The sequence below is a fragment of the Ogataea haglerorum genome (genome assembly GCF_019207285.1).
Source record: "Ogataea haglerorum isolate 81-453-3 chromosome Unknown 81-453-3_NODE_3_length_672639_cov_96.912891, whole genome shotgun sequence".
NCBI classification, from domain to species: Eukaryota; Fungi; Ascomycota; class Pichiomycetes; order Pichiales; family Pichiaceae; genus Ogataea; species Ogataea haglerorum.
Genome location: NW_025065153.1, coordinates 620,379 through 633,557, shown reverse-complemented (window position 1 = coordinate 633,557; position 13,179 = coordinate 620,379). Strand labels below are relative to the sequence as shown.

Here is a 13,179-nt window from a genome sequence, read left to right as displayed (position 1 = left end):
ATTAGCACATATAGTCGGTAAAAGGCGCTCCCAGGTTCGACCAGCCAAAGTCCCAGGCCATGTTTGTGCTGAGCCAGTCAACATCCTCGGCCGGCGAGTTGGGCATTTTGGGCGAGCGCAGCAGACTCTCGATGTTCAGTCGGTCGGTCTTGGGCAGCGGAGCCGCCACGTTGGCCACCTCGATCAGCTCGTCCTTCATGTGTTCGAACGCCGAGATGCTGGCGATCTCGATCTTGTTGTTTGCCGCGGCCTCCAGCATGCGCCGCGTCTGCTGCAGAAAATCGTAGTAATAGGAGCCCAGCTCCCAGCGCGCTTTGTAGAATTTGAGAAAGTTCACGCAGTACTGGTAGTACAGGTCTGCGTCGTGGAAAGTGGGGTCGTAGGAGGGGAAGTTGTGCGCGTAAATGAGCATGGAGGCTGCCGTGAGGCCGCAGTAGCCCGAGTACGAGTTGCAGAACAGCTTCCGTCGTTTTTGCAGCTCGTCGAAAATGGTGGCTATCATGCGGCTGCAGTCAAAAACTAGGTGCGCGTTTTCCCGCCACCAGCCCTTTGGCGCGCCGCAGAGCTCTTTGGGCAGCGGCTGCGGGCCCTTGGGCCCGGTATCGTCGAGGGGAACAAACGGAAAGTAGTTGCGGCGAATTAGGATCTTGGAAATCAGTATCCCCAGATGCAGGTAGCAGAAGATGGTTCCCTCGCCTAGAGAAAAGTGGGCCTCGAGGTTCGACAGCGAGAACTTCTCCTTCGGCCCCAGCTGCACCTCCAGCGACTCTATTCGCATGTTAAGGCTGTGCCACTTGCTTGCCGGGTCCCACGGCGCCTCTCTGTAGTGGTTGCGGCCGCCCTTAAAAATCCACGTATTGCAGTCTGTCCAAATGTCCGTGGTGTACACAAACAGATAGACCAGCTCGGACGTCTGGCTGAGATTTATGTCGCCGAGGTACCTGGCCGGCCCCATGTGGCCAAAGAGAAGGTCCTTATTCGGCATCGGGAGTCTATATCTCGTCAGTCTGGCGCGACCGTCCGTGTATCCCTCGCGCAGCGACAGACACGTCAACTGGTATGCCCAGATGCTGCGAATATAGAACTCCTGCTCGATCAGCGAGCCGCTGGTGTTCTTCTGCTTGGTCAGCGACGTGTACACGCGGTCGGCAAACCCGCCAAACAGGTATCCTTTATTGGTTTTTCCGGTCTGCCAGCTGAGCAGCAGCCATATGACGCTTGCCTGCAGCAGCACCAGGTAGTCCATGCTGACCCTGTCGTCAAGTTTCTGGAGCAGCTTGGTCTCGAACGCGGCGATAAACTCTGAGTTTGCGGGGGTTTTGTCGAGAAACGGCGAGCTCAGGGCACACAGACCGAGGCACACCACCGGGTCGAGCAGCCGGAACAGGTTGATGTTCGCGGGAAAATACAGAAACACCAGTTCCGGGTGGTTCTGCACGGTGATCTCAATACACGTGTTCACCAGGCTCTCTGACAGCTCCATTTTGCCGCTGTCGATCTTGAGCAGCACCGTGTTGGCCCGCTTGTATTTGCGAAACTCCTGCGTGGTGAACAGCCGGCACTCGTCGCGGCCGTTGCGTGTTTGGCAATTCTGGCACGGCGCGCAGCCATTGTGGATACACTTGATCTTTTTCAGGCGGCATCCAGCACAGGCCACAGTGACTCTCATGTGGAAGTATGTCGGAAATACTGGAAATTGATAAGCTTTTTGATCTTAGATAAGCAGTTATGAAATCTGCAATATTTGACATGCTAGCTAAGGTTGATAGATGCGCAATTGGTCTCTGCGGTCGCGTTGGGCGGGTTTTCTTCGGGTGCAGACAGATTCTCCGGCAGGTTCTGGGCTACGAACTCGGCGGCTCCGACCGCACGTCTCGTGTCCCGCAAACTGCGTTCTCCGTCCCTGCGCCCAGGACGGCACGCTCTACTTTCCGTTTCCGCACAAAGCCGCTTACTGCATCCCGGGAGCGCAGTAGATCGCGTTTTTGGAGTGCTGTTCGGACGGATCGACCGTCCTCCGTGGTCCGCTGCAAGAGCGGTACTGCGTTGCTGACCGGAACGTCGCTCTCAGAGAATTCCTGCAGCAGCGACAGCACGCACTGTCGCACCAGTTCCTGTTTCTGCACGTCCAGCTGCGCAACCAGCAGTTCGTTCCCCAGAGTGCTGCTCGAGGCTGCTGTGATGAACTCAGTCTGCCGATGACGCCACCTTCTGCCTCGGCAGAGCCCAGTGTCCCAAGGCCAATTCTGGCAGAGGCACCGGTGAAAGCACGGTTTGGCCCTGCCGCTACGAGTGCAGTACGGAGGCAGATTTATTCCAGCCACAATTCTCACGTGGCTAGTTACTGAGAGCACGCCGGGTACTATTCCTCCATTTCGACCGTTTGGCGCTACAGCACCCGGAGCTGGTCCTCGATGATCACCTTGATGCTGCCGTTCTTCGGGTCGCTCGAGAGCCTGATCGCCTCGTCCGCCTTCTCAAGCGGGAACCGGTGCGTCACAAACTGCTGCACGTTGACTATGCCGTCGCTGATCAGTCTGATCACCGCAGGCCACGACTGGTGGTATCTGTTGATAAACTTGACGTCCACCTCTCCCAGAGACAGATGCATAAACGGGAAGTTGTTGATGATGTCTCTGCCGACGCCAATCACCATCAGCGTGCCGCTCCGTCTCACAACGTAGGCTCCTGTGACAATACTGTTTTCCGTGCCCGTGCACTCCAGCACTCTTGGCGGCGCGTCCTCCTCTGCTGGCCCGAAAAGTTTCCGAATGCCGATCGCGTTTTGCTGCGGACTCAGCTTCGGGTCGACCTGGTACGTTTGGACTCTTGGCACGAGCTTCTTCGCGAAAGCAAGACGTTCTGCCGACAGGTCGGAGATCGCAAGCGGAGCCGCTCCGCTCGCGTTTGCCAGCACGAGCGTCGCAAGGCCGATCGGCCCCGCGCCGCAGATCATGGCTCCACGGCCCAGCTCGAGCTCTGCGCGCTCGATGCCGTGGTACGCCACGCTGAGCGGCTCGCACAGAGCACCTTCCTCAAACGTCATGCTGTCCGGGATCTTGAACAGCGTCGTGGCCTTGGTCTTTCTGAACCGCTGCATGGTGCCGTGGCACGGATAGACGGACAGAAAGTCGACCTCCTCGCACAGATTGTAGTCTCCCTGGAGACACAGGAAACATTTGCCGCACGGCATCTGCGGCTCGATGGCCACTCTGTCGCCGACTTTCACGCTCGTGACGCCCTCGCCGACCTCAACGACCTCGCCGGCAGCCTCGTGTCCCAGAACACAGTTTCCGAGGACCTTGAGCTCGCCAATTTGTCCGTGCCTCCAAAAATGCACGTCCGAACCACAGATGCCGGTGGCCTTGATGTGGACGAGGGCCTCGCCTGCACCGGGCCGCTCGACGGGAGCCTCTTTGATCTCGAGGGTGTGGTCCTTGGTGACCTGAAGGGATGGGTTAGGGAAGCTGTGGTAAGTCATGGGGAGTATGCGCTTCGATGGGGGCACGGAGGCCTATATATGGGGAAGCTGAAAGGCATGGATTAGGAAATATTTGGCGCGCTTCCCCACACAGAAAACTGACACGATACATGGGCTTAGATATTAATTGCCGACATGCATAAAGGCGACGACGCCGAACTCCTCCGTTCTGCATGCGTGGCGTAAGTAAAAATATATTATGCTGGCAGCGTAGGCAGTGCCGTGGATCCTGGACGCAGGGCCCGTCAGGCACGGACCGTTCTACGTCCGTCGGCTTTAGGTCGGCGATAACCTCGGGCGGAAATATCGGGACCTTGCAAAAAATGATGTAAAAACGAGCGCGATCGTCACTGTTCGCCATGTCTCGTATCCTGATCATTGGAGGGTCGTTTGGGGGCCTTGGAGCCCTGAAAAGTATCATCAAAAAGGCCCAGAGCCTGACACAGCAGCTGGACGTCACGCTGGTCGAGCCAAAGCTCGGCATCCTCAATATCCTCGGCATCCCCAAGGCGGTGCTTGATCCCGAGTTTGCTGCCGAGTCGTTCGTCTCGTTTGAGCGCGCCAACGTGTACTGGGACACCATCAGGCTCCAGGAGGGGATGCAGTTTGACACGAAAAAGGTGCTGAGGAGCGAGAACGCCGACAAGCCGCACCTCGGCATCGCTGCGGAGGAGCTCAAGTACAACCCCAACTTGAAGCTGCACTTTGTCCAGGGTCATGTGACCGAGCTCGCGAACAACGTTGCCAAGGTGAGGATCGGGAAGCTCGACAAGGGCCGGCTGCCGGAGAGGTACAGGCCAACGAAGCCGGCCGAGGAGGTGGAGATTCCGTACGACAGCGTTATTATTGCGAGCGGCCGGACGAGAAACTGGCCGCTGGACCCGCTCTCGTCGACGGCAGAGGAGCTCCGGACAGAGATGGCGGACTCCACGGAGCAGATCAAAAATGCGCAAAAAACAGTGGTTATTGGCGGCGGCGCCCTGGGAATCGAGCTTGCCGGCGAGATCAAGCACCAGTTTCCGGAAAAAGAGGTGGTGCTGGTCCATCCGCACGCTACTTTGCCACCAGAGCGTCTGGTTTGCGACCAGTTCAAGCAGCAGGCTCTCGAATTCCTCAAAAATCTCGGAGTTGAGGTGCTGCTCAACACGAGAATCAAGGCGGAGCAAGAAGACGGTGTTCTGGTGACCACCGACGGCAGAACCATCACGAGCGACCTGACGTTCTGGTGCAACTACAAGAAGAACAATGTGGAGTTTTTGGCGAAAAGCTATCCGAACGTGTTCGCTCCGAATGGTGACATCCTCGTGACGCATCAGTACGAGGTGAAGACCGACGCGGGCGACGTACTGGGCAATATTTTCGCGGTCGGTGACTTGGTGGACCTGCCGCTCGTCAAGACTGCCGGATGGGCCTACAGACAGGGCTGCCAGGCCGGTAACAACGCCGTGGAGCTTGTACTGAACGAAGACAGAGGCGGCTACGAATCCGTGGACAAGGAGTACCTCGATAAAGGGGGCATGCTCTTGGTGGTGGGCATGAACCAGAGTGTTTGCGAGGACTTTTTTGGGCAGATCTTTATCAACGACCCGGAGCATTTGAAGATGTATGAGGATTATAGACTCAGCGTTATGTTCCCGACGTACGGGCTCACAAAGGAGCAGAAGTGAATGAGACCATTTGTATGTATGCATAGGCACAGTACTGAAGATTCCTCAGCTGGCCTTCCATGGGCCCCGTGAGGCGCGGGCAGTGATATAATATCTTTTTTTATGCGGTTGCAGGGGAGTAGATTGAGAAAGGTGCTATGAATGGCCATGGAATGCGTGCTAACCACAGGCTTACGGAATGCTGCCGTGGATCTGGGTTCTTTCTGCTACAGCTGCACGGAAACTGACCTAGCAGAGTATCGTGTCAATTGAGAAGCTTGGCCTGCAGAGTGATTGTGTGACGCTGGCCACTGAAACTGTGGTCCCCACTCAAATTGTCTCTTCAGGCTTAATGATTTTGGTTATGACTAGGACGCGCCGCTTTGAACTCTTCTAGACAGTCTATCCCACGATATCCTACGCGAAACCCTTGGCAGGAACTCTCTGTCCCTGGTGGACATAACTATGGTGTAAGGCACGTGGCTTTCAAAGCTGGGCAAGCTTACTGACTCAGGAAGATGCTACAAAAGTCAAACGGCTCTCCAATGGCCGCACAAAAAGAGCAAGAGTTACCAGCCCAAAAGCATTGCTCGCATTGTCGAGCTTTTAACTGAACTTGGCCTAGAGTAGAGAGCAGGAATGTGCCAGATACGATGGTGCTTCGATGGTATTGTATAACGAGTAACTATTTGCTCGCGGGATATGAATGGACTGACCAAGGGTTAGTATTACGCCCTCTTTTCCACCGCTATCATATTTTGCTCGTCCAGCCACATCGCTCTCCCGGGGCTGCAAGCTCACTCCGGCTCCCTCGTACAAAAGTTTGCTCTGCAAAAATTATATAAATCCAGGCTCGCTAGCAACTTCCAATCTACAACTCAGCTTTCATCGATCAGCTCCATTAGTTCATCTCTACTCATACACAGCAACACACTCCAACTCAACCTTGAGTCTGGCGTCGGGGAATTGGACAACGACACACGATCTGGCTGGCTGGTGCTTGAAGTACTCCTTGTAAACGGCATTGACCGCTGGGGCATCGAGCGGGTTGGCAATGAACAGCAGAACCTTGAGCACCTTGTCGAGCGACGAGCCAGAACTCTTCAGCACCTTCTCTAGGGCCTCGATGGCGTACTTGGTCTGCACCGCGACGTCCTCAGGAACCGTGCCGTCTGGAGCGAACCCGACACTTCCAGAGGTGAACACATGGCCATTGCTCTTGTACGCTGGCGACAGAATGGCGTTTGGAGCGGCTCCGACTTCTTCCCACGTAACTTTTTGCATTTTGGGTGAGAAACTTTTTCAGCGAGCAAGCTGTTTTAAGCTACCTACGATAAGGTGCACACCTCGCACCTGCATACCAAGGCCGCAAGCGGCATGTCCGACGATTGCATAATCAATCACTTCTATACACTTACAACGGATACTTCTTGAAGTACTGGGTCAACGTGTCGACGACAGACTTCTCCAGAGGGATGAAGTTGTAGCCTCCCAGCGGCTCGACAACCGAGGCCAGGTCGTACTTGATCTCCTTCTTTGGCAGGTCGTCCAGGTCCAGCACTTTGTCGGCATACTGCGGGAAGTTCTTCTTGATGATAGCAGCAACCTCGCCAGGGTAGAAGTTGGACGACGCAATGAAATTTCTCTGGTTTCTAATGGCCTCTTTCTCCAAAGGTAGCACGTGGAACTCGGCAACGTCTCTCACGTCGACGGCCAACGAGCTGATTTTGGTAACTTCTCCATTCTTATCGGTCAATTTCGCAATGTCGACAATGTACTGGTTCGAGGTGTTGAGCGTCTCGTTGACGGCAATGTCAAACAACTGAGGACCCACCACAAGAGGCGGGTTGACAGTCGACAGACTGAAGCCCGGTTTTTCGTCCTCGACGAATTTTCTTGCAGCCTTTTCGGCCGAGATCTTGGACGCAACGTACGCAACAGTCTCGTTGTCGACGTCGTCCCAGGTCACCGGGTTCCACGAGTCCTTGGTGTGGACGTGGGTGTAGAGCTCGTCGCCGTTTTTTTTCACCGCGGCAAACGAAGACGTAACCACAACGTGGGTGACCTGAGGGGCGTATTTCTTGGTGGCTTTGAGGATGTTGAGCGTGCCGTTGACGGCAGGAGTCAGGTACGCCTCCTCAAACGGCTTGTTTAGGCCGTAAGAAAAAGGTGAGGCTGTGTGGAGCACCTTGGTAACCTCGGGATGAGCCTGGAGCACGTGATCAAAGGCGTCGTCCGTGCCAATGTCTGGCACAATCTCAAACGACAGCTTGCCGTCAGGGTACTTCTTCCGGAACTCTGCGAGGAACGGAGCGTATCTTTCCTCTGATCTGGCCGTGCCGATCACGGTGTATCCTCTGGCAAGCAGTTTGTCGACGACATGGAGGGCAATGAAGCCTGTGGCTCCTGTGACAAGAACAGACATTTTTATTTTTTTCTCAGGCCGCGAGACGAGGCCTATTTATATTATAAGCAAAATCGGGTATTTCCAAAAACGAAAGGTAGCGATTACTAATACTATAAATACTCTTTCTCAATCTCGAAGAATGTTTCGGCAAGCACCTTGACAATGAAGTCGGCGTCCTCCTTGGAATAGCCAAATGCCGGCGCCATCGTGATATGTGTGCCGTGCTGCACAACCTTGCCGTCGACGTACTCGTAGCCATTGCACCCGTTGATGCACATAAAGTGCGCCGACCGGGCGAAAGTCTTCTCCTGCAGCACTTTGGCCATGTTGTATTCAAATGGGAACGACTCCTTGGTGGCCTTGTCCTTGACGAGCTCCACAGAAATGAAGTTTCCGGCACCTCTCACGTCGCCGGCCACCTTGCAGTCCTTGAGCGCTGCCTTGAGCGCTGCCTTGGTGTACAGACCGACTTCTCTGACATTGTCAATCAAATTGTCTCTGTAGATCTTTTTCTGCACAGCCAGACCGACAATACAGTTCAGATAGTGCGAGTGGTAGGTTTGGTAGCCCATGACCATGCCGGATCCCTCCTTGATGGCATTGACAATTTTGGGCGACACCATGACGCCGGACAATGGCACAATTCCCGCGCCGACAGTTTTTCCAAACGTCAGCAGGTCGGGACCGCCCGTGGTAAGCCCGTACTCGGGGTCCATGAAAGTGTACGGGTAGCCACATCTGCCCAAACCGCACATGACTTCGTCCAAAATCAGCAGAGCTCCGTACTTTTCGCACATGGCCTTGGCTCCGTCCAGGTAGCCCTTTGGCGGAACGCTGTTGCCGATCGAGGAGCCGCTCACGGTCTCCATAAACACACCGGCAACCTTCTCCGGCCCGTTGTCAACAAAAGTCTGCTCCAGGTTGTCCAGCAACATCTTGCAGTACTCTTCCTCCGACATGCCGGGTTTCATGTCTCTGTACGGCATGAGCCGCGAAATCTTAGGAACCTGGTCGTCAGAGAGCAGCATTTTCTTGAGCAGCGGCTTCATTGGGTTGTCTCCAATGGAAAGAGCGCCAACAAGGTAGCCATGGTAGGCGTTGGTTCTGGAGATGAATTTGTATCTCTCCTTATCGCCCTTCTCGATATGGTACTGAACAGCGTATCTCATCGCCTGCTCGTTGGCCTCCGACCCGGAACAAACAAACATCGCCGAGCTGAAGCAGCCCTCGGACTTAGAACACATAAACTCCGCAAGGTCCTCTGCAGCCGTGTTGGAGAAGGCTGTGCAGAAAGTGTACGCAGACTGTTTGGCAAAGTCGTTCATTTGGGACAGGATTTCTGTGTCGCCGTGCTTCAGAGAACACACGGCAGCTCCAGAAACGGCATCGTAGATCTCCTTTTTGTCTCCCGTTTCGGGGTTCTGAAGGACCAGCCATTGGCCGTCTCTAGCCGTGCCAACACACTCCAGTTGTCTGTCGGAAACTTTAGCTTGGAAAAGATAGTGCTTTTTGTCAACAGTCATGATGAAATGCTACCTGGATCCGCTGTCCCTTTTATAATGTTGCCACAGCCGGATTAGGCCAGCAAACGGTTACCTTGCATACTCCATCAAATATTCGAATTCTTCCTGGACTTAGTCCCGTGGAACCCTCCCCCACCCTGATAGTAGTGATGATTGGGCCCGAGCAGCTGCCATCCATTAGCACCTCTCCAAATCGCAAGCTACTTACGTCCCTACGTGAACTTCAACGAGAGGACTCAAGGATCCCCCTGATCTTATCTGTCGCGAATGATTCCCGAACAAAAAAATCATATATGCGATCACTGCCAGTCCGTTACAGACGCCGGATCCAGATTAGGCAGTTTCTACGACAGGGCAAAATGCCTATTTCGTTCTCTCGGAGGTGGCAATTGGCATCGTGGCGGTAATTCTTGAGGGAACAGGGAGAAAAAGGAGCACCAGCCCGATAAATGGCTCAGCAGCCTGGCTTCATGTGACTGATATCACGTGCCATCTTATCTTTTATCGCGCCAGTCGTCTGTTGAGCATTCCTGTGTCCTAGCCACCGCAGACAACCTGGCAACGCCGCTCCCTCACGGAAGGACTGCGCATCCTGCTCACTAAGCTTTCAAGCACGGCCTCTGCATGGCCTCTGAAGTACTCTCCATGTGTACAGAAAGTCTGCCGATTCTGCGCTCTGTTTGTATCTTTGAGGCCAGGGGTATTTATTTGCGAAAACAGGACGCTTCCCCGCAGATCGTCGATCCAGCGGCTGTTCCGTTGGTGTTTATGCTGCTTTATGTGCAGAGGCTCATAGATTATTGGTACGAGGGCCTACAAAACGAGGCTCTTCTGCGATTTTGGAGCCTGTGGATGCTCCGCAGTCTTGGGATCTGTTTTCTAGCACCCACGAGCGGATACAAACGTGGAAGGACGACAGGTTTGCTGAGCGCAGCTTTAACTGGTTTATTTGTGCCAGTTTTCACGTATATCCATGTTGGTGCCCCAGAGCACGTCGTAGATAAATATTCTCGAAGAAACATCATGCTATGTGTACTTTTAGGCATTGCAGAGGTGACAGGCAGCCTCTTTTGGTGGCTACTATACTATTCAACACTCACTAGTATCCCATATGGGTGTTTGCATAGATTGTGGTACTGCTTGGCGGCAAGACGAGAATACATTGTATTTTTTCATAGGTTGTGCTATGAGGTTGACCTCTGCAACCAACATCATTGGAGCGATGGAGGAGCAGAAAATTTCGCGGGATCGGCGCTGTGTTACTGTGTGTCATCCAGGCTATTATTGGCCGTCTGAAGTAACCTGGACCGCTAAGCAATCTATGCCTGTAGCTATCTATTAAGTATACACATGCGCAACCGCGTCTCTCAGGGAGCCCCTCTGGGACAGCCCAGGGGCCAATTCACGCTTAGACCGCAGCGACAGCCGGAGCTTTGGGGTGGCTTCCGGAGATTGTGCCTCGCGACTCGTTTCTGTGGCCAGTCTCCCGTACGTTTTGCAGGGCTGCTGCTTTTTCCGGAAAACTATAGCTAAAATGAAAAGACCACGGGGCTTTTGGAAAGCATGCTACTGGCAAAAATATGCATACTGGGAACGTACCTGCTGTGCTGGAACTTCGTAAAGGGCCAGCTGCTAAACTCATCGGCCGCCAAAAATCGCCAACATGCTGCTCTGCACGGCTTTCGATTTGTCGCACTTATCACCTATTTTGTCCATGCCACCTTCTACGCTATCTCTCGGTATTTTATGACCTTCTTGGAGTCTTCTCTGCTACAGTCCTTCGTTTCGATGGTCTTAATCCTGACAAGTGCAAGTGTTGCGAACTTGGTGGCAACGTCTGCGTCAAAAGACCGCCTACGATGATCTCAACCATATACGTATTCCCGATCCTCTTCGATGTGTGCACGCTGCGTGAGAACCAGCGCAGAAAACATGTTTGCACGATGCTGTGCATGGAAACTGACTGGTGCGGACATTGACCGCAAAGACACGCCAAGGCGGGAATCAGAGCTCACAAGAGCCCTGCGGAGGTCTTTCTGTAAACTCTCATACTGGCGAGCATCTTTGCCGTCAAGGGATTGCACGATCCATTGGATATGTGACTATTTTATTGCAAAAATCTCGGCCCGAGGATTAAATTGCCAGTCGCCGATCTAAATTACACTATAATACAGCAAGACGAACCGCCGCGCGCTATGGAGTGTTGCAGATTTGATTCTGTGTCTGACTTGCTCTGCGTGGCTCCGTCAAACCGTCGTCGCTGCTCGCGGGTCATGCTGTCTTTGCGCGCTTCGAGCTTGGCGACTAGCTCGTTTATGTTGGAATTCGTCACTGACAGCTGATTTTGGTACTTCTGCTCCGTCTTGCTGGCCAGAAAATCGCGCCGCTGTCGCAAAAGGTCGAGATCGGCCAGATCGCGGTCGATCTGGAGTTAGTACGTGCAGGATCTGGGCACCTACCTCTTCCGGGCTCATCGAAATCAGGAAATATATCTATTTTATTTTATTTATTTTACACTCATTTTTCACTCCGTCTCACTTATATGCTCCCAACCTTTTCGGCCCACAACCGCTCCGCCTCCACTATCGTGTTGTTGTTGGCCATCATTTTGTTCATCGTCTCGATGTACTCCTCGTAAGGGTCCGAATCGTACACGATACCCCCGCCGGCCTGCAGATACGCCACGCCGTTCTTCACTACCATTGTCCGCAGCGCAATGCACGTGTCCATGGTCTTTCCGTCGTACGACCAGTGGCCGACGGCTCCGGCGTACACTCCGCGCTTTTCGCGCTCAAGTTCTCCGATCAGCTCCATCGCACGCACCTTGGGAGCGCCGGAGACCGTGCCGGCCGGGAAAATCGACCGGAACGCGTCGAACCTCGTCTTGTCGCTTCTCAGAGTGCCGCTGACCTGCGACACAAGGTGCATCACGTGCGAGAACCTCTCCACATTCAGCAGACGGTCCACTTTTGTCGACTGCGGCTGGCACACTCTGTTGACGTCGTTTCTCGCCAGATCGACCAGCATCACGTGCTCTGCGCGGTCTTTGAGCGACGACTTCAAGATATGCGCCAGCTCGTCATCCTCCTCTCTCGTCTTGCCCCTGCGGATGGTTCCAGCAATAGGATGTGTCACAACACGGTCCTTGTTGTCGCTTTTGACCAGCAGCTCCGGCGACGCTCCAACAATCTGGAAATCGAGGTAGTCGATGTAAAACATGTACGGAGACGGATTCACCGTTCTCAAGTGTCTGTAGATATTGAACGGGTGCAGCGACGTAGGACGCGCGACTCTCTGCGACGGAACCGCCTGAATGATGTCTCCTTTCAAGATGTGCTCCTTCAGCTTCGTCACAAACCCTTCGTAGCCGCTTTGGCCGATGTTCGACGTGAAAGTTTGGTTGTCCACGATTTTGGGCTGCTCCGGGTAGATCGATGGGTCTTCAGGAGCAGTAACCACCTGCTTGATCTTCTGGATCTGCTCAACGGCTTGCGCGTGCTTCCTCTGAATATCTTCCTTGGTGTCGTTGTCGCTGATCGTCACATTGCTGATCACCTGGAATCGCTGGAAAACGTTGTCAAATGCGACAATCGAGTCAAACAGCATCAATGCGGCCTCTGGAAGCTCCAAAACATCTTTCAGATTCCGCTTGGTTCTAGGCTCGAAGTACTTGATGCAGTCGTACGAGACGTAGCCAATTGCTCCTCCACTTAGCTTCGGCACACCAGGAAGCTGTGCCTGGCGGATATTATTGAGTTCCTGCTCGAGAAATATAAGTGGGTCAACTTCCTGGCCGTGCAACGGCCCTGTGGTGATAATCTTGCGTGGTTTGGTGCCCATGAATGAGTAGCGGTCAATCTGATCACCGTTCTTTGCACTTTCAAACAAAAACGAGGGAGTGCGCTCCGCGTTTTTGTCCCCAGGACGAGTCAACTTCAAATAAGCGAGATGTGGAGTCAGATAGTCGGCCGAAAAATACGAGTGGATGGGATACATGTTCGGCCGCTCGGCAGCGGCGTACTGCTCTCTGTCCGCCTCTATAATAGCATACAAATCGTCAAATGACGGCTGGACAACAGACTGGCTGATCATTGTGCAAGGTTGTTTTTTCAATCTTGTTGA

At 53.8% G+C, this 13,179-nt stretch overlaps 10 protein-coding genes across 10 annotated transcripts; 3 read left to right on the top strand and 7 right to left on the bottom strand.

Moving 5' to 3' along the window:
* Position 1: 1 nt before the first annotated feature.
* Positions 2 to 1,669, bottom strand: KL911_001521 (uncharacterized protein; the record flags this gene model as incomplete). The annotated part of the gene is made up of 1 exon (XM_043196489.1): positions 2 to 1,669. One exon carries the CDS (start codon positions 1,667 to 1,669, stop codon positions 2 to 4), a length of 1,668 nt encoding a protein of 555 aa, XP_043056094.1.
* Positions 1,670 to 1,728: 59 nt separating this feature from the next.
* On the top strand, positions 1,729 to 2,348 carry KL911_001520 (uncharacterized protein; the record flags this gene model as incomplete). The annotated part of the gene is made up of 2 exons (XM_043196488.1): positions 1,729 to 1,794; positions 1,992 to 2,348. The coding sequence occupies 2 exons, from the start codon at positions 1,729 to 1,731 to the stop codon at positions 2,346 to 2,348; spliced, it is 423 nt and encodes a 140-aa protein (XP_043056093.1).
* Positions 2,349 to 2,389: 41 nt separating this feature from the next.
* Positions 2,390 to 3,481, bottom strand: KL911_001519 (uncharacterized protein; the record flags this gene model as incomplete). The annotated part of the gene is made up of 1 exon (XM_043196486.1): positions 2,390 to 3,481. One exon carries the CDS (start codon positions 3,479 to 3,481, stop codon positions 2,390 to 2,392), a length of 1,092 nt encoding a protein of 363 aa, XP_043056092.1.
* A 359-nt stretch (positions 3,482 to 3,840) lies between these two features.
* KL911_001518 (uncharacterized protein) lies at positions 3,841 to 5,148 on the top strand (the record flags this gene model as incomplete). Its single annotated transcript, XM_043196485.1, has 1 exon — positions 3,841 to 5,148. One exon carries the CDS (start codon positions 3,841 to 3,843, stop codon positions 5,146 to 5,148), a length of 1,308 nt encoding a protein of 435 aa, XP_043056091.1.
* Positions 5,149 to 5,696: 548 nt separating this feature from the next.
* On the bottom strand, positions 5,697 to 6,411 carry KL911_001517 (uncharacterized protein; the record flags this gene model as incomplete). The annotated part of the gene is made up of 2 exons (XM_043196484.1): positions 5,697 to 5,838; positions 6,050 to 6,411. The coding sequence occupies 2 exons, from the start codon at positions 6,409 to 6,411 to the stop codon at positions 5,697 to 5,699; spliced, it is 504 nt and encodes a 167-aa protein (XP_043056090.1).
* A 130-nt stretch (positions 6,412 to 6,541) lies between these two features.
* On the bottom strand, positions 6,542 to 7,552 carry KL911_001516 (uncharacterized protein; the record flags this gene model as incomplete). The annotated part of the gene is made up of 1 exon (XM_043196483.1): positions 6,542 to 7,552. The coding sequence occupies one exon, from the start codon at positions 7,550 to 7,552 to the stop codon at positions 6,542 to 6,544; it is 1,011 nt and encodes a 336-aa protein (XP_043056089.1).
* A 92-nt stretch (positions 7,553 to 7,644) lies between these two features.
* Positions 7,645 to 9,057, bottom strand: KL911_001515 (uncharacterized protein; the record flags this gene model as incomplete). The annotated part of the gene is made up of 1 exon (XM_043196482.1): positions 7,645 to 9,057. The coding sequence occupies one exon, from the start codon at positions 9,055 to 9,057 to the stop codon at positions 7,645 to 7,647; it is 1,413 nt and encodes a 470-aa protein (XP_043056088.1).
* Positions 9,058 to 9,681: 624 nt separating this feature from the next.
* KL911_001514 (uncharacterized protein) lies at positions 9,682 to 10,353 on the top strand (the record flags this gene model as incomplete). Its single annotated transcript, XM_043196481.1, has 1 exon — positions 9,682 to 10,353. The coding sequence occupies one exon, from the start codon at positions 9,682 to 9,684 to the stop codon at positions 10,351 to 10,353; it is 672 nt and encodes a 223-aa protein (XP_043056087.1).
* Positions 10,354 to 10,922: 569 nt separating this feature from the next.
* On the bottom strand, positions 10,923 to 11,531 carry KL911_001513 (uncharacterized protein; the record flags this gene model as incomplete). Its single annotated transcript, XM_043196480.1, has 2 exons — positions 10,923 to 11,159; positions 11,310 to 11,531. The coding sequence occupies 2 exons, from the start codon at positions 11,529 to 11,531 to the stop codon at positions 10,923 to 10,925; spliced, it is 459 nt and encodes a 152-aa protein (XP_043056086.1).
* A 64-nt stretch (positions 11,532 to 11,595) lies between these two features.
* Positions 11,596 to 13,149, bottom strand: KL911_001512 (uncharacterized protein; the record flags this gene model as incomplete). The annotated part of the gene is made up of 1 exon (XM_043196479.1): positions 11,596 to 13,149. One exon carries the CDS (start codon positions 13,147 to 13,149, stop codon positions 11,596 to 11,598), a length of 1,554 nt encoding a protein of 517 aa, XP_043056085.1.
* Positions 13,150 to 13,179: the final 30 nt, after the last annotated feature.